Source organism: Garra rufa, chromosome 22 (assembly GCF_049309525.1).
Source record: "Garra rufa chromosome 22, GarRuf1.0, whole genome shotgun sequence".
Classification (NCBI taxonomy): Eukaryota; Metazoa; Chordata; class Actinopteri; order Cypriniformes; family Cyprinidae; genus Garra; species Garra rufa.
This window is the reverse complement of record NC_133382.1, coordinates 17,368,474-17,388,294: the sequence shown is the minus strand read 5'-3', so window position 1 is coordinate 17,388,294 and position 19,821 is coordinate 17,368,474. Positions and strand designations below refer to the sequence as shown.

General features: G+C 35.8%; 1 protein-coding gene across 2 annotated transcripts; it reads right to left on the bottom strand.

Moving 5' to 3' along the window:
• Window positions 1-5,245: 5,245 nt before the first annotated feature.
• usp42 (ubiquitin specific peptidase 42) lies at window positions 5,246-19,692 on the bottom strand. 2 transcript variants are annotated; one of them, XM_073827755.1, is made up of 20 exons: window positions 19,083-19,692; window positions 17,238-17,313; window positions 16,637-16,887; window positions 16,330-16,539; window positions 16,133-16,243; window positions 15,719-15,818; window positions 14,323-14,390; window positions 14,073-14,143; window positions 13,883-13,965; window positions 13,513-13,624; window positions 13,124-13,264; window positions 12,939-13,039; window positions 12,688-12,841; window positions 11,935-12,573; window positions 11,753-11,847; window positions 9,160-10,071; window positions 8,731-8,990; window positions 7,760-7,935; window positions 6,419-6,469; window positions 5,246-6,338 (listed from the first exon to the last, which is right to left on the bottom strand). In XM_073827755.1, the coding sequence occupies exons 3-19, from the start codon at window positions 16,875-16,877 to the stop codon at window positions 6,449-6,451; spliced, it is 3,495 nt and encodes a 1,164-aa protein (XP_073683856.1). In that variant the 5' UTR covers window positions 16,878-16,887; window positions 17,238-17,313; window positions 19,083-19,692; the 3' UTR covers window positions 5,246-6,338; window positions 6,419-6,448. The 2 variants fall into 2 exon arrangements, with proteins under 2 accessions (XP_073683856.1, XP_073683857.1); XM_073827756.1 differs by lacking the exon at window positions 17,238-17,313.
• Between the last annotated feature and the right edge of the window lie 129 nt (window positions 19,693-19,821).

The window sequence follows — 19,821 nt, the reverse complement described above, 5'->3', positions numbered from 1 at the left end:
ATCTGAGATCGAAAGTGGGTGAAAATAATGATCAACTTATATTTTTCTATATATTTTTAAACAGTATAAACTGAGTACAAAGCTCAAACAAAAAACAAAACAAAACTTGAGCAATAGAATGTTTTTATTTAGTTAAACTATATTTTTTACCTAATCATTTCAGTATTAACCAATTTTTCATTGTACATAATACCATGTACTATACACTATACCCATCATAAACTGGATTTTCCCAAAAAATATTACAAAATCAAACAAAACATATAGCACAGAAGGCACACATTTAACAACAATAATAACCACACATTACTCACCTAACTAAATTAGTTTAAACCTAAAATAAATCAAAACTCTTTAAACATCCAATTAATCCAGAGGCATGATTTGTTCACACACTCATTAAGGAAATGTCCATATGATCCTTAAATTCAAAGTGAAGCATGAAGGGCTCTTTGGCCAGCAGACTCTCATCATTTGTTTCTGCCATTATAAAAGTTCATTATGTTGCTGCACATGAAATATAACGCGAATAACATTAAATAAATATTTTTTTATAAGGTTACACACTGATTATTTATAACTTAAACCCCATTTTTCTACCCATCCGTTGGTCGCGCATATACGCCATGTTTGTAGTTTTTTTACACTTTTTATGCGTATTTGTAGTTCTAATCAAATCCTCGTTCAACACGCAATGTGTTGTGGGCAATATAATAGCCGTTAGAGTGCGCATTAATCCGTACTTCGAATTCTAAAGGTAAATTGTAGTAGACCTTCCGGAAATCTTTGGAATACTTTTTAGGACATACCAATTCTATTTTCGAATACTATTTAGGACGGATATTTTGTGGGACCTGATTGGGCTGCAGCAGGAGACTCCGCCCACTACCGTCTGAGCCTGCTGCCGTGGCGCTGCTGCCGTGTGACTGCTGTGACGTATGGTTCTGCTGTTCTGCAATCAGTCATTATTGAAATTTCCAGGTAGTAGTTTTGTGAGATGTGCTCAAGTCAATAGTCTCGGTTAAAGCTCTGGTAATGAATAGATGTGGATAAAATGTATGTAAAGTGTACCAGACTACTGGTAATGTCAATTCCACTCAAAAAATTTCAGATATAATTTATGTATACAGAATATAGATATGGCAGGGATTCATGCTGAGTATTATTTTTAGTGCTATGGTATAATATCAAACATTGTGTTAATTGCATCAGTAGTTTTAAATGATTTTATTTTCATTTGTGTCATATCATAATCATCCAAATCAGCAGGACTGGTTGCATTAATTGGAAGATAAAATAATTCATTTTGTATTTATTATGTTTTTAAGGTCGTTAATAGGCCTAGTATTATAATATACTGTAAAAATCTATTTCTAAAGTTCTCTTACTATGCTAATATTATTTGATGCCTTTTTAAGGATAATGCAGACTCTACACCCATTTGTATTCACCTTTTGATTTAAATTGTTGCTAATATTAGTTAACATATTTTGTTGTATTTATGTAATATTGCCAATGTTATGTGAACCTATTGTTGTTGTTTTTTTACTATGTTTGTAAATAACTCACACACATACACTCACACAAATATTATCACAAAAGCCATAATTATTTTTGTTGAACTTTTTTGGAAACTCCATTGATTTTTGTATACAGCTAATCAGCTGAGAGCTTTTAAGTGAAGGTTTTATGGCTCTGTAAACCTTATTTCTTATTGTTTATTGCAGAGTATTTATTAAATGCTCATAGATACATTGCTAAAATATTAATTGATATGATTTAAATTAAATTAAGCACTGTCCACTGTCTTTACTGTTCAGCTTTACATAGGACAGCAATACTAATCATAGCGAAATATATAGAGAATATTAGCCATGACTCAATGAGGCCCCCTTTTCAAAGTTTACCTGTTAAGACAGACAAAACCATTTGAAATTTAAGGCTTAAAATTGAATACCTGTGTAATTTTATGAAACAACTATGGAGTTTTTTTTAAATCATATGTAATATTATATTATTATAATAGTTTATATAATAATAAGTAAAATATTGTCACTTGTATTCTGCGTAACATTTCTATGGTAAATATGCAGCATGCTCTTATGACTGTATTTTAGATATTTCAGATGAAACATAAACAGGTCTGTCAGTCCTGTCAATCAAGCCGTTGACCCTGAACTCATGACCTCAGCAACTGACCTAATAAAACTTTTTATGTTGAGATTCTGCAAAGATTTGACTTCATTAAAGGTGACATATCATGAAAATCAGACTTTTTCTGTGTGTAAGTTCTATAATCAGGTCCCAGGTGCATCTTCCAACCCATAACAAATGTGAAAAAGTACAACCCAGGATTTTTTGGTAAGCCTTTCTTTGCAAGGAGCCCCTCAGATTTCGTTCTCCCCCTGAAGTAAAAGGGGAACTTATTAGAATATTACTGCCCTTTAACTTGGAACAAGAACAAGAGTCCATTCACAATTTCTAAACACATTTTTCTGCAACATGAAATTAAAGTTATTTGCAGAATAAACCCTCTTAAATGTCTATGTACATACTGGTGTGTGCGTAAAACTTGTTTTTGATATTGTTCATATTCTGTGTAATGGTCAGTTTACAGCATAGTTAGAAATTAATCTTTTCCATTAGGTTTTCCAGTAAGTTTAAATGGCGTTTTACATTTTATGGGCATTTTTACAAAGTGTGCATCGTTTTTGAGTCAAATTCTTACATTTAATCAGTCAATTAAATTAATGAGACATTTAAGCTGTTACCAAACAAATTATATCAGTATCAACAAAATTCGTCTTTGCAATGCAGAGGAAACACAGAAGCTGCATCTGAAGAGGCATTTAGATGTAGGCCTATTTACACACTATTTAATTCAGCTCAAAGGGACATGAATGCTTTTAACCATCAGTTACAAATGTATAAATATTATTTTGTTGTTTTAAACAAATCATTGAATACTGATATTTACAATTATTTTAAAAATGAAAAGAGACTTTAAACGTGAAATTAAAACCGCCAGTAGATGGCAGCAAGTCACTGTTAATAAGTGAGTCATTGAGATTGTACTGAATCATGTAAATGGTTGATTCCTTCAGGAACGCAACACCAACACGTTGTTCAAAGACGCAAAACAATGCTGTGGCTGTGTTTGGAATTGTTTTTTTGTTTGTTGGATAAATAGAGCAAAAACATGTCTAAAACGTGAGTCTCTTAATAGTAACTTCTTGTTTTTTTGAACTTTTGCATAAAATAAGTATCACATTTGTAATCATGCTGATTTTTAGAGGTGAAAACTGGCACTCTTCACGTGATATTGACTATCTTTCTTTCTGCCATATTTTTTATGCATAACTGAATAGGGAGCGTGTCTGTGCCACAGAGAGAGAATGAGACAATCCACATGAATGGCACTTAGTCTTTAACAAAAAAAAAATCTGATTATGTAAAAAATTAAAATATTGAGAAAATCACCTTTAAAGTTGTCCATATGAAGTTCTTAGCAATGTATATTACTAATCACAAATTAAGTTTTGATATATTTACAGTAAGAAGTTTACAAAATATCTTCATGGAACATGATCTTTATTTAATATCCTAATGAGTTTTGGCATAAATGAAAAATCTATAATTTTGACCCATACAATGTATATTTGGCTATTACTACAAATATACCCCTGCTTCTTAAGACTGGTTTTGTGGTCCAGGATCACATGTATATACTTCGAAAGACGATGTGATATACACCTGGGGTCAAGGTAAGTGGTAGATGCTGTAATTACACATACATCTCCACTAATATTTGCACAGTTAGTAAATATGAGATAAATGGACTGTGGAAATAGCTTTACTGTTTATCCTCAGTCTTTTGTTCAAAATATTCACAAAAATCGCACCCTCAATTACAAGTAAGTAATTTTAAATAATTTATTAAAAACCAAATATTTTTACCAAAAAAGTGCTACAGTTATTGGCCCTCCTTCCTTTAATTCTTTATTCAACCTCTTTTTGTCAAGATAACAGTTCTGGGTCTTCTTGAAGAACACAGCAAGGAATGCCATCATTCCTCAATACAGAATCTCTTATATCACTAAGCAAATAAATGAACCATTTTGCTCATATTAAAGGATTACTCCACTTCCAGAATAAAAAATTCCTGATAATTTACTCACCCCCATGTCATCCAAGATATTTATGTCTTTCTTTCTTTAGTCACAAAGAAATTAAAGAACATAAAAAAAAAACATTGCAGGATTTTTCCCCATATAGTGGACTACAATGGTGCTAATCAGATTGAAGGTTATAAATGCAGTTTCAATGCAGATTCCCAGCTGAGGCATAAAATATATATATATATATATACAGTAGTCAACATTCGAAGTGGATCAAAAAAGTTCATCAAAGTTGTCCTAAGATAAGAACGGGTATTCTTTTTGGTTTTAGGACAAAATTTAATGAAAGGTTTTGATCCACTTCGAATGTTGACTACTGTATATATATATATATATATATATATATATAATATATTTATTCACTTTTTAAACCACAAATGCTGGTCTTGTCTAGCTCTGCGTGTACTCTTCCAAACAGTTAGGGCATGTCGAAAAACTCCCATCTCATTTTCTCCTATAAAAAAATTGTCCAACGTTGCTGTTTTACCTTTTTGAAGCTGCATTTTTAACATTCAATCCGTTGAGCACCATTCAAGTCCGCTATTTGGAAAAAAATTCTGTAATGTTTTCCTCAAAAAAAAAAAAAAAATTCTTTGCAACTGAGGAAAGACAGACATTAACATCTTGGATGACATGGGGGTGAGTAAATTATCAGGATTTTTTTTTAAGACCCAAATATTAGTTGAGGGCTCTACAAAAAAAATGAATGTTTTTGTTTTTTTTCTTATGTATTTAGGGAGCCATCTTGCATTAGTTTAGTAGCAAAAGATTAAAAATTTGAAACATTATTGCTTTGCAAGTACTGTGCACTCTAATCTAGAAATGAATATGATTTGTGCAGTTTTATATTAAGCCGCTTTCAGTAAGTTTGTCCACATGCATAACTGCTACTGGGTATTGAGACGTAAATGACAACTATAGCCTGATTTTGCAGGTGTATAGGGCAAAAGCACAATGAATGTAAATCTGTCTTAAGCTGTGTTTGTGCTACGACTGCTGAGAAGTAGCTAAAACAAAAAATGCTGACATCTTTGACATCAATTAAGATATTTTTCACAAAACAGAAATCTCACAAGTCATTCTTTATATGTAAAAAGGAAACCCCACCCTTTACAAAACCAAACACGTCCCATCGTCACATACATGTTCATTCACTCCAACAAAATGTTGTAAACATAGTGAGAGAAAATATTACAATTTCAGACATTAAGGCCGTTTCCTCTCACTCAACATATTGTACACTGTATACATTTACTTTGACATGCTACAGTAAAATGAAGTTGAATATAACTGTTTTTATGTCCGTTTTGCTGAAGAAAAAAAAAAGTTGACAAATGTTCAGAGAACATGGTCTACATTGCGAGTGGCTTTACAGAAGGTGTCTCTATTGAACTCCTGATACAGGACCAAAAACAAACAACTGATAGTACAGTTCAACTTAAATTCACAGTATTATCTCGACTAAAATCAAAGCTGATTCAAGAAAAAACTAGACAAGTGAGAATTAAAAACAAAAAAGATGCAATGAACTTGCATTCTAGATAGGTTTGATTGAGGAATTTCAGATAGAGAGAGAATAATACAGTGAGAATCTAAAAAAAGGAGAGGTACAAGAGACAGCAAAGCAAACATCTTATGTCCTCAAGTGTGTCCAGGTTAACTGTGATGTAAGTGCACATGTAGCATTAGCAAAGGCTGCTCCTTTGAGACAGTTCTCTCAACCGATATGTGAAAATGGTGACATCATAACTTGAAGCCAAGAGACAAGCAGTCTTTCTCCGCCGATGCAGCATATAAATGTTCTTGTCGTTCCCAGGTTTGTTTCCTTAAAGGGAGCGCTTGTCTCATCTTCACAAGTGAGAAAATCCTGAGTCTGTAAGTCTGAGCAGCAATTCTGATGTTAAGCTCCAGGCTTTTGTTTTAATCGCATATATTAACTTTATATATAATTTGTTTTTCATGATCAAAGTTCATTTATGTACAGTGTACTAAAAAAATCCATAGCCTTAAAAATAAAGAAAAACAAAAAAGACAAAATAATGCAAGTTTAAAATTCATCTCGTGGTAAAAATACAGTATGTTCTAAATGTTAAGCACCATGTCGGGAACTGTAGCTGTAGATTTTGTCTTTCACATGCTTGCATGGGTGGTTTTCAGAGTCTTTAAATAAAAAGAGAGGGAACGAAACAATTAGAACTGAGCTTTTTTTTTTTTTTTAAACTACAAAAACAATTTCTTACCTTAGGTGTGATCAAGAAATCGCTTTCCCTTTAGTGAGGATGTGTGGATTTCTGTGAAAACCAAAGATCAGTCAGAGTTGTCCAACTACAAAAACCATAATTAATACAAAATTTAATATACATTTTAATTACATTATTTTACAACTGTTTCTAAATTTCACTTTTAAAGAAGTCATATGGGTTTTCAAAAACTAAATTTTTTTGCAGTTTGTAACATAGCTATCCTTCAGTGTAAACAAGTTATTAATCAAAAAAAGTGCATGATAAAGAAAGATATTGTCTCTCAAAAGAAAGTCGTCATATTTTCAAATCTTCTGCCTGTTACCGATATACATAACTCGGTTACATATTAGCATAATCCCCGTCTTCCGAAAGTGTATTACATCATGTCAAGAAGACACCGTGTCCTGTGCTGTGAAACCACGTCTGTTTTGTTTTCATTGCCAAAAGTTGATGATGTGAAGAATCAGTGGTTAAAATGTATTTTTTCCACGATGTGCTTCTCATTTTACAGAGGACTGCTTCTCTAATCTTGGCGAGTTAAACATTTGTCCATAAAAGATAATTCTGTACCTTCTTTATTTATACCAACAAGAGTCTCCGAACCACAACCTGTAAGTAAGATTAATAAATACTGAATTTTTAATTGAGTGCTCAAAATATCAGGGTTTTTTTTGTGCCAACATGTGATGTATACCTAGTGCAGCTTTATGTTTCCAGGTAAACCATGATATTACTGTCTTACTGAAAAAGTCTTGATAATTCACAGTGAACCCACTATTTCCTAAGAATGTGTTGATTCTCAGTCGTTGTGCTAATTACTTTGTTTTATAATAAAGAACGTAGACATATTTTGGTTTACAAATTGTGTTGTTTCATCAGTTAGTCACGTTAGCATTTGGCCAACACATCAACCATCATTGTTTTGTGTAGTGTTTACAGTTTAGCAGCTAAACTTCAGCTGTGGGCACGATTCGCTTGCATTGTATATTGAAAGACCAATCACAACAGACTTGGCCAGCTGACCAAACAGAGCAGAGTAGGCGTATGGAAGAAAGGGGTTTACAAACCTTAAGCTCAGAACTGCTTTGAACTAATCGTTTCAAAATCATTGCAAATGATTCTAATATTAAATGTATATTCTGAGAAAATTACAATGTTTTCTGACCGTAGATGCATTTAAACCTGTTTTAGGGGACTCCAACAGAATATTAGAACACTTTGAAACACCATAAGGCCTGCTCTTTTAAAATATTTATTACAAAGTTTTTGAGAAATGTGGCTACTTCAGATTAGAATCCTGCATTTTTGTGTTTATCATAAAATGTTAAGTCTACTTACTTCAACATCTGAAAGGGTCCTGTGACAGACACCATCCATATCTCCATTTCCATTTGAGAGTGTCTTTGTGCTGTTGTCAGTGGTAGAGTGATTGAAATATTTGTATTTCATGTCTTTCTCTATCCCAGTATGACAAAGATCAAGTTCACTTCCACTGTAACAGCTCAGGCCATTAGCTGAAGCGAAAAAAAAATAATACACAAAATGAAGTTTTTTTTGTTTTTTGTTTTCCAAATGACATTTGCATATGAATGTGTAATACTATGCCGAGTGTGATTGTAGATGTTTGTGAGTATGTACATTTGTTGTCAATTACTGGCAAACTAGTTCAACAACAAATTTAATGCCACATGTATCAGAACAGAAGACAGAAGCTTACTAAAACATTCAGTGTTAGCACTTCTATCTGAAAGAGACTACTAAGCTTTCATCCTTGCAATATTAATTCATAAAGATAAACCCTATCACTAAAAAGGCCCTGTTTATATCTTGTATATGAAACAAAAAAACATTTTCTGGCACATGATGAAAAAACAAAAACAGCATGGGTAATTTTAATATTCATTTAAATATTTCAATGTTTTAATTACAAAGCACAAAGCATTTGAACCTTAATGTTCAAATATCATTACTACAAAATAATGCAAACTGTAAATGTCTCCACATTACTTCATATGTATGCATATTGTTTGAAATCAAGTTGGCCAGTGCTCATTATAAAAAAAAAAACATCACTATATTGACAAAAAAAAAACTGTTGAGGAAAATGTGAATAACAGAATGAATAACATCATGAAAATATCACAATGCAAATTTTAATGTAAAAAACATGCGGTTTTATTTTCCCCATTTGATTTCTATGTGAAAAGTGACCTAGATGAGTAAAAATGTGCAAAACAAAAGTATGCTACTGCCTGAAGCATACTTTGCTTCTACTTTTCTCTGTTAAAAAAGACAGCAAGTCTAAGCACCTTTGTGTCCATTGAGCGGTTGCTGGTCCTCCATATGGTCTTGGTGGACATTGTGAAGTGACTCAGAGCTGTAGTGCTGACTTCCTTTCTCTGCACCATTCCTAGCTCTAGAATCATGCTCTTCCCGCCTAGGAGTGACATCTCTCCTAGTGTGAGGTCTCTCCTCATCCTCCCTCCTCTTCTTTTTCTTTTTCTTCTTCTTTTTATGTCTCTTAGAGCTGCTATCCTCATTGCCATCAGATAGGTCCTTCTCTGAGTGCCTATAAGTAGAAAGGTCAAAATGATCAACTAGTCTTATAATAGTTTTTTGTTCTTCTTCTAATTGTTTATTCACACCCAGTCAAATAGTAAATTTTCAATGACAAATAATATTTCGACAATCCAGAGCAAAAGAAAGCAGTAGTAAAGTATTCCAGTACAATTACTCACCTGTGCTTTTCTTTGTTTCTCTTTTTCTTTTTGGATTTTTTCACTCGGCACTCATCAGAGCTTTGTCTTGCATCAGCCGATGGACTGCGTTTCCGCTTGTTATGTCCGGGCAGTGGGCTGACAGAACGTGGAGATGAGGGTTTTACTTTTGAACCATTTACTGTATGGGATGTCCTTCCATAGCCACCATCCTCCCCACGATGGCTCTGACTAGAATATCCATCCCGGTTATGGTGTCCAGAAGGACGATAAGCATCACTCGCAAATCTTCTATCCCTACTCCAGTCGCGTTCCTCTCTGGGTCTTCTTTGGGAATGGTGGTGCTCGCGACGATGGTGCGAGAATCTGTAATCACGATCTCTGTAATGCCGGTCTCTACTGGTGGAACGCTCTCTAAAGGGACGACTCTCTCGATAATTATGACCATAGCGACTCCGGCTTCTTTCGTTGTATTCCCTATAGTGCCTGTACCGGTCCCTGTCTTTCAGGGTTGAAGAAAAGTGTGGTCGCTCTGAAACTCTATTCCGGTCCCCACTCCGTCCATCTCCAGAGCCAAACTTGTCTATGTGTGATGGCTTTGACTCTCTGCTTTCTTCTTCACTGGACCTGAACTCCTCCTTTAACCCGCGTGGACTTGTGTGACCATCACCAGCATGGAGGCTGAGACTGTGGTTGCCCTGAAGATCTGACATGCCAGCCACTGCATGGTTGTCATGGCCCTGAATCGACTCAGCTTTCAAAGCTGTCTGGGCCTGAAGATCAGTGTCCGTAGTCTTTGAGACCAATGAGGCATTAGATGAAGATGCAGACTGTACCTGTGAAGCAGACTGAGATGAAGAGTCTGAAGAGGAGTTCATCCTTTTTCTTGAAGGTGAGAGACAAGGTTGGCCATCTGTACTGGGTGGTTTGGAGCTGTTGGATGGATGAATGAATGAATTAGTTAATAAAGAAAGCCCAAAGACAGTTTAGTCCATCAGAAACTTGCTAACTCTAAAAATGAAAAACTATACACTGATATCAAAGTTTTGGCTGATACTGTTAAACATGTGTATGTTATGGCCAAAAATTCATAAATGGCACATACTGAAATTAGGCTGTGGCATAACATTTTCTTTAAAATTATCTCTGCGGTGTGACCAGTAATGTCTCATTTGTCAACAAATTAATTGTTGTGTAGACTGACTTTATAGAACGGAAAAAAGTTAGAACTTCAAAATTTCTAAAAGACTAAAAATGCTTTGTCACAATTTGAGTGACCAGCCCACAAATCAGAACACAAAGCTGTGTATGGCCTAATTCAAATTTATGGGCTTATATACCTCTCCCATTCAGCATGAATCCAAATGTTTGCATGGTTGCGATGTACCATCTCGCTGCTAACAAATGATCTTTTGTAAAGAATGTTTTGCACTTCACTCTTGTCCTAATATTCACAACAAAAAATTATTCATATGCTGTAACCAGCACAGCCACCATTAACCCCCCCCCCACCCCATTTCTCACATTTCTTAACTGAAATAAAGTATTATATGAAAATGCTCCCTTGGTAACAACCTGAAAAAAACAGCTTAAAGGAGTAGTTTACTTCCAGAACAAAAATTTACAGAAAATGTTTTACCTCATTGTCATCTAAGATGTTCATGTCTTTCTTTCTTCAGTCGTGCAGAATTTATGTTTTTTGAGGAAAACATTTTAGGAATCATCTCCATTTAGTGGAATTATATGTTCCCGCGGGTTTGAACTTCCAAAATGCAGTTTAAATGCAGATTCAAAGGGCTCGAAACAATCCCAGCCGAGGAAGAAGGGTCTTATCTAGCTAAGCGATTGGTTATTTTTTTTTTAATAAATAAGTAATAATGTACAGTTTATATACTTTGCAACCTCATCTTGTCTAGCTGTGCAATGTGCATGTGTACTCTATGTAATCCAGGTCAATACAGTTAGGGTACATAGAAAAATTTCTCCTCCAACTTCAAAATCACCCTACATCGCTGCAGAAGTACCAACCGAGTGTTTACAAAGTAAATGTGCAAAGAAGTTCAAATGCCCTTTACAAAAAAAGGAAACAGTGATGTAGGACAATTTTTAAATTGGAGAAAATTAGAAAAAAATACTACTTTTTTTTTTTTTTTTAGAAAATGACAGATCGTTTCGTTAGAGAGGAACCTTTCTTCCTCAGCTGGGATCATTTAGAGCCTTTCAAAGCTGCATTTAAACTGTATTTTGTAAGTTCAAACTCGCGGGCACTATAGAAGTCAATTTCTTTACAACTGAAGAAAGAAATGAACATCTTGGATGACAACGGGGTGAGTACATTATCTGTAAATTTTTGTTTTGGAAGTGAACTACTCCGTTAAGCTAAAATACTAACATGACAAACTAAAACTGAATTACAAACTAAACAGAAATACTTAAACTAAAATGAGAAATTATAACAAAAATAAAAGCTAATTCAAAGTGTTAATAAATACTATAATAGTAAATATTTCTAAAATAACACCGGTAAACACAAATTTTATGCATCACAACAGTGTACATTTATGAAAAAAATATATTAAGATCAAAAGACAGTTAAATTAAAAAAGCATCTCACCTTGACTCACTGTACCCAGGCTTTAAGCTGAATTGCATGTCTGAACTATTAGACGGATTAGCAATCTGTGATGAAGAATGTGGTGCAGCCACAACCTGAAAAAAAAAAAAAACATTCATCATAGGGAACGAAATCTTTAGAAGTAATATAAAGGCCACAAATTAAAATGTGAAGTTTTGTACCTTATCAGCATGATTAAAACCATTGGCTTTAGGAAGGCCATTCTGAGATTTGTGGGCAGGTCCTGATCCATTTTCATGCACATGTAACTCTGAAAAGCCATTAGATCCATTTGTCTTCTGTGTAAGCTGAGGCAGTGAACTGGAATTGTGGGACTGGTTGTCATCCTTTACCCCATTCCCATTGGTTATCTTGGGAGCAAGATAAGGCTTATCGGATCCGTTCTCCAAGGTTCCAGCCTCTTGGTCAGATTCCTCAGATGATTCCTGACCATAAGGAACCAAGAAAGAAGCTCCAGTGTGTGTTCCATTGACCTGCGGGAAGCCTGAGGTAGACGCTGAAGTGCTGGAAGATGTGGGCTGAGGGTGAGAGGCTGAAGATAAAGAGCAGTTAGGGCTTGACTGGGTCTGAGTAGGTCTCACAGGCTTGCCCTGACCAATGAGAAAAGTCAACTTCGGCCTCTTGGACGAGTCAGGAATGCCCATGGGCCGAACAAGCGAAGTAGAAGAGGATGCGGATGCAGAAGAGGATGTATGAGATGGGCCAGAGCCTAATTTGGTCACACCACAGAAACTTCTGTTGGGTTTGGAGCCACCATGGTATTCCTTTGAAGAACCATTCCCGTTTATGTACGACGAGCTCTGTGAAGACACATGGAGTGACTAGGTGAAGAGAAGCGGCAAACCTAGCTTAGCTTTAAGGCTAAATTGCTGAACCATTGTAATTTGTTTGAATGTGCTATTGTCTTGCAGTACCTTCAGCATATGAGGCGGCAGCTGAGGGCCAATGAAGGATGTGGAGGTGTACTGAGGCCCATTCATCTTGACTGGAATGGATGGTCGAGGAGATGACTGGCCTGGAGTATGATTCATCTGGCTAAAATCACTTCCGTTTTTCGCATCAGGTGACCTGAATTAAAATAAGCGTTGTCCTGATCAGACTCACCCTTAGCCCCAGAAACACAAATTATCCATTGAAGTCATGCGAATGGAATTAAGACGTTTACCTGATGTAGAATAGCAAGTAAGCTTGCTGATTAAGCACTGTTCTTATATCGCTGAGAGATACAGATGAGTCGTTCATCTGATACCACTGCCCATTGCTAGCCTGAAATAGAAGATCATATTAATCATACATATATTATGTAGTAAGCACATAAAAGAGGATGCAGGTCTGTACTTGATGACTTACCTTAATGTAGCAGTAATAGTGTCCAGCATGGCAACTGAAGCCAGAATGAACCAGCACAGCATATAGAGCATAGAGTTGTGGGTCCCCATGAGACTGAGACATGAATGGGCGCAAATCTAGACACTCTGTGTATCTCACATCCTGTGAAGGATTAAGAATGATCATATTTACGGCTGCCAAAATGAATGCATTAACTGATGACATTTTAATGCTGTTAACATTAAAATGTATTTAAGCACATTGACCTAGCCCTATCAAAGGTCCCGCAACAAGGCGACATGTCAAAAATATGGATGATTGAGCTGGTCACACCAGTTTGTCTAGGATCTTAGCAAGCAGTTACAAAATAATCTACTAGACTTTTGTCTTATGACCTTTACGCAGTGTACCTTTGTAATTTTTCCTCCATTGAAGTTGGTAAACCGCTTCAGTGAGATGGTGAGAACATTAGAACTGCGATGAATGGTGAATCTCTTTGTGGCGGTAACCATTTTCTTGCATCTGCCAGGACAAAAGATGATTACTATAAGTTTAAGTGAAAGTGAAAATAGAAAAACAAAACAATTCCACATAGACAATCTTTGGACTCTAAATGCACTGTTCCATTAAATAGAAACAAGTCATAAAACAAGTTACAACTGAAAGAAGGCCTTTGTGAAGAGTAGACAATGCGTGAATTCAAATGTACAGTACCTGCACACACAAAATTTGGATTTGGGTAATATAATGATGTGGTGTTAAGATGCACAGAAAACTTACTTGGAGCATTTATAAGCATTGTCCCCATCAAGTTGCTCAGCCTTAACAAATTGCTCAAATGCCTTACTGAGTGTCTGGGCCGTCTGCAAATAAACATTTGAAAAAAAAAAAGATCACTAATGTAACCGTGCTAATAAATACTTGCTTTAGCTGTAAGAAACTTAAAATAAATTTTAAACTTTTTAGTCACCTTTATCTCCAGTGAAATATCCAGGTATGGGTCAAAAGTATCCGAGACTGCTTTGCAATTCAAACATTTGACTGTGAAAAAGAAATAGGCATTAACAGTGTACAAACAGATTCTATAAAACATACACATAATAATCATCAAACTTCAAAACACTAAAGTTGTCTTTTTATAGACAATAGTTGCAACATGTAATTCAGAAAGAATAACATTAGCCTTAAACCAAATCAAAAACAAAAATCTGATGACATACCTCTGGATCTCAGATAACCCCCAAATATCTGATGTACAAAAGTGGTTGCCTGAGTTTGCCTGTCCAATCTGACAAAAAATGAAAATAATGCAGTATTAGATTGGATATAATTATGCAGCCATTACAGTTAATGCACGGATGAATGAGGAAATATGTGACCCTGGACCACAAAACCATTCTTAAGTAGCACGTTGTATGGGTCAAAATTATCGATTTTTCTTTTATGCCAAAAATCATTAGGATATTATATTATATTATAGTAAAGATCATGTTCCATGAAGATATTTTGTAAATTTCCTACTGTAAATATATCAAAACTTAAAAGAGATGTTCACTTCCAGAACAAAAATTTACAGATAATTGACTCCTTTGTCATCCAAGATGTTCATGTCTTTCTTTCTTCAACTGTGAAGAAATTATGTTTTTTGAGAAAAACATTTTAGGATTTCTATGGTGCCCACAAGTTTAAACTTCCAAAATGCAGTTTAAATGCATTCAAATTGCGCTAAACGATCCCAGCCGAGGAAAAAGTTATATATATAAAAAAAAAAAAAAAAAAGGACAATTTATATACTTTTTAATCTTGAGTGCTTGTCTTGTCTAGCTCTGCATACTCTGTGTATTCAGGTTGAAGACAGTTAGGGTAGGTCAAAAAACTCCCATCACATTTTCTCCTCCAACTTCAAAATCGTCCTACATCGCTTCAGAAGTACCTACCAAGTGTTTACAAAGTGAACATGCAAAGAAGATCAAACACCCTTTGTAGGACAATTTTGAAGTTGGTGGAGAAATGGAATGGAAGTTTTCGACCTACAAACGGAAAACAGAGCAAGACAAGATGAGCATTTGTGGTTAAAAATTATATACATTTTTTAAATAACCAATTGTTTTGCTAGATAAGACCCTTCTTCCTCGGCTGAGATCGTTTAGAGCCCTTTAAAGCTGCATTTTGGGAGTTCAAACTTGCACCATAGAAGTCCACTATACAAAGAGAAATCCTGAAATGCTTTCCTCAAAAAACAATTTCTTTACGACTGAAGAAAGAAAGACATTATCTTGAAACACTTTCAAGAGGGGGTGAGTAAATTATCTGTAAATTTCTGTTCTGAAAGTAAACTTCTCTGTTAAGTTTTGATTAGTAATATGCTAAGAACTTCATTTGGACAACTTTAAAAGTGATTTCCCTCAGTTTTTAAGTTTTTTTTCCACCCTCAGATTCCAGATTTTTGAAAAGTTTTATTTGGGCCACATATTGTGCTATCCTAACAAACCATACATCAATGGCGTATTTATTCAGCTCTCAGATGATGTATAAAACTCAATAAAAAAAACTGACCCTCATGACTGGTTTTGTGGACTGGTCACATATTTATTTAATTGCATTGTGTGATCTCACTTGTTTCCAGGCAGGCAGGACTTTTGCATAGCATCCACTGTGTACCTCAAGAACTCATGGGCATCTTCTTGACTTCCATGTCTGAAATGCTTTCCAATCCCTGAGGATAAGAACAAAAGATCAGTGGACCATAAATAACTGTCATGCTGGACCATTCCTTATCACTTAACTCAAAAGCACTGTTGCTGTGCTGCTTGTTTTCATACAGACTTTAAGGTTTAACCTTAATAATTATCTTGTCAAAATCCTCAACTCTTATCTAGCAGTATGTGTATGTATGTAAGTGTTTTGCACCATATTTGGAATTGTGCTTTTTATGTAGCCCTTGAGTGTTATATTAACAGTTTAGCAGAGTAATTGTGTTTATGTCACATGATTTTAAAGCAAATGTTAAATCTTTAACTTAGCACTCACGTTTTAGCTCATTAAGCACACCTAGAGGCTTAAAGACGTTTCCAGAGTTGGCGAACACTTGGGTGACGTGGTTTTGCATGGTACACATCATGCAAAACCCAGGCTCATGACCTGTTTGTAAAGAAGAAGAATGTACAGCGTAAGAACAAAGCCATGCCAAGCGTTATATGCAACGTTGCAAAATCTTCCACACTTACATGTTTTGGTATGCTCTCTGGTCAGCATATAGTTGGCAAGGGGAGCCGTATAGGTCAGACACTGCAGAGTAGAGTTCAGAAAACATGTGTTGCCCATGTTTTGGAGACCTGCTCCAACACGCTGGCCCTGGTTCCATTTCAAGCAAAGCCGCTCTGGGGAAAACAGCACTTTCTGAGGAGGAGCAATACCATCCCCACTGGTCATGACCACTTCATGGTGCAAAAAAGAAAAACAGACATACATTACACAAACAATACAACATAACCTTCTCTTGTACTTCAAACATCAGTAATGAAAAGCACTCACCTTGCTCTCTGGGCCTTTCGACTTGAAGTGCTGTGTTATTACTACCGTTCACAGTCACTCCAATGGTCGGGGCCATACAGGCAGTCTTGGCCCTTGAAAGCTCAGTGGCAGAAGGGCCAACACTCCAGCTCGAACTACTGCTCTCCATGTCTCTGGAGGAGAAAGGTGTCAGGGAGCTGGAGTGCTTGCACCGCACTGACTCCAGGTCAGATTTCTCTGGAGCTTTGTCAACTATGGTCATTATTCATTTTCTGTGGATAAACAAACATGTGTCAACTTCATTTTTGACAACATGGACAGATTTTTCATATGCATGTTAAGTAGTTTAAAACAGTGGTTCTCAATCCTGGTCCTGGGGGACCCCTGCTCTGCACATTTTGCATGTCTCCCTTATTTAACACACCTGTTGAGATCATCAGCTCATTAGGAGAGAGATCCATAAACTGAACTTATGAGCTGATGATTTCAATCAGGTTTGTTAAATAAGGGAGACATGCAAAATGTGCAGAGCAGGGGTCCCCCAGGACCAGGATTGAGAACCACTGGTTTAAAAGACACAGATTCAGGTAAAGCTTGTCTCAATATCAAATGCAACAGGTACCTGAGAGGAAAGCAAAACTCTGTAGCACAAAGTTGCTTTGCTCCTCAGAAGTGAAGATTGTTAACAGCCTCTGACTCTAATAAAATATATTGACACAAACGGATACATTCATAAAACTAATGTCACAACAAATTATTTTTACAAGTCAGAACAATAAAATGTGACCCTGGACCACAAAACCAGTCGTAAGTAGCACAGGTATATTTGTGGCAATATCCAACAATACATTGTGTGGATAAAAATTATCGATTTTCCTTTTATGCCAAAAATCATTAGAATATTAAGTAAAGATCATGTTCCATAAAGACTTTGTAAATTTTCTATAAAAACATCAAAACTTAACTTTTGATTAGTAATATGCATTGCCAAGAACTTAATCTGGAGAACTTTAAAGGCGATTTTCTCAAAATTTAGATTTTTTTGCACCCTCAGATTCCAGATTTTCAAATTGTTGTATCTCGACCAAACATGGTCCTATCCTAATAAACCAATCATCAATGGAAAGCTTATTTATTCAACAAAAAAAAAGACCCTTATGACTGGTTTTGTGGTCCTGGGTCACATATCAGTATCAGTCATTGTTCATGGATATTTGCAATATACCATTTTATATAATATATATTAATACAGTAACGTTTGGGCTCAGTTTAAGTTTCAGCGATTTTTAAAATAAAAAATACTGCCTTTCGGGACATTTAATAAACACACAGCCATTTCATTTTAAAGTTTGTCTGTCAAACGAAAAACTATATCCCTTCATAAAAACATACAGTCACATAACTTTGAAACAAGTAAATACAACGCAAAAAGACTAAAGCGTCTATAAGAGGATAACTAGAAGACATCGCGCCAAAGTGAAAGTACAACAAATACAAGTGAACGTTGAACTCCAAACACACTAGTCGAACCGTATTACGCAAACATCTAAAATTGTACATATTTCTTTTCTTGTGAACTGCAAACCAAAATTTGATCAAAAAGCTAAATATGTGTTGGTGTACTAGCCGGTGTGTGTTGATCTATTGAGCCGAGCGCCAGCACGGGCCCGTGGCCTCGGCTACTTCATGATAGCCATAGTTTACAGTAAACTGTCATATCAACACGTTCCACACTAAAACCACAGCGAAATGTGTGTACCTTCGATTAGGTCGTCAGACTATGACACTCAAAACACAGTTCAACAACTAAATTGGCGGTTCCGTGTGTGATTTTGCATGAGGAAATGATCCTGTAGTACACACTCTCTCCGCACGTCCGCCAACTGTTATCTGGCGTGCTCGGCTAAAGGCTTCGCATGCGAGATAGGCCTCTGCCGCACGTTATTTATACCCGAAATACTATGAATAAATGTATTTGGAGTGGTATTAAGAGTATGGAGAATACTTGTCAGTGAAATGTAACTGGCTAGCCACCGTTTTTGTTGGCGCGAGAAGTTCGGACTGATTTAAAGACCGCTGTGTTGTAGCTACAAACGCCATGGTAACGGCGAAACGTAACAATACAGATAGAACGCGGCATGAACATGGTCACGCACTTCCAGAAGCCCGTCTGTAACAAGATGATGTTGATTTACGTGATATATCCCTTTATAAACATAAACAACACAACAGTACTAAATTTAATTAGCCAAATGTCGATTTTAAACGGAAACAGGTAGAAAGGAGGGGCACGATATTTAAAATTCACCGGTGCCTTGGCCGAGAAGGCAAAGCCGCCGAAAGACTCATTGCGAAACCCGGTGTTTTCAATTTAGTGCCACGCAATAAACGCAACCACACAACACGCGCTCCCCAAAAATCACCAGCAGTAATCATATGTCATATTTTAACCAAACAACGCACGTACCTGCAAATTTATGATTAATTTAAATGAGTTCATCCATTCTAAAATCCAAAGAGCGTCCGGCGGTGAACAATGACGTAGTTTCCCCACGGGTCCATCCGGGTACTTTCGTAATGTCAGCCAACCCAGTGCTGTCTGCTGTGTGGATGTGGCCTTATTGAACGCGGCCGTCAAGGCAGTTGAATGTCTTTGTTGCTGTCAACTCGTCGACAAAGAAAAAAATCGCTTTTACAATAACGATTTAAACAGTTTCCATGGATAAATTCATTGGAGTAGTGTTTCGTACACATTTATATCACGTTAGTGGATAATGTGTATTGGTGGATCGAACGGTAGGTTGTGGCATCTCATCCACCATGAACATTCTTTTTTTTCTTATGTAAATCTCATTGTCATTTCTAAGTTAAAGTTTAAATTGTACAATATAATATATTGCATCATTATCATGAATATTTAAATACCTCAATGTCATTGATAAGGCTACAAACGTTATTTCAGTGATATGATAGCACTGAAATGCATTAATAATCAAGTTTAAAATGTAATGAAGTCATAAGTATAAAAATAATTTAACTTATATACATATATCACTAAATATATACGTTTTGGAGCCTTATCCATGACCTTGGGGTATTATTAATATTCATGTGCAATAATTGTCATGAATATTGAGGTACCGTTGGCGTTTACTATTGAGGTAATATTTACTCAGCTTTAAAGAGTCAGATAACTGGAGACTAAT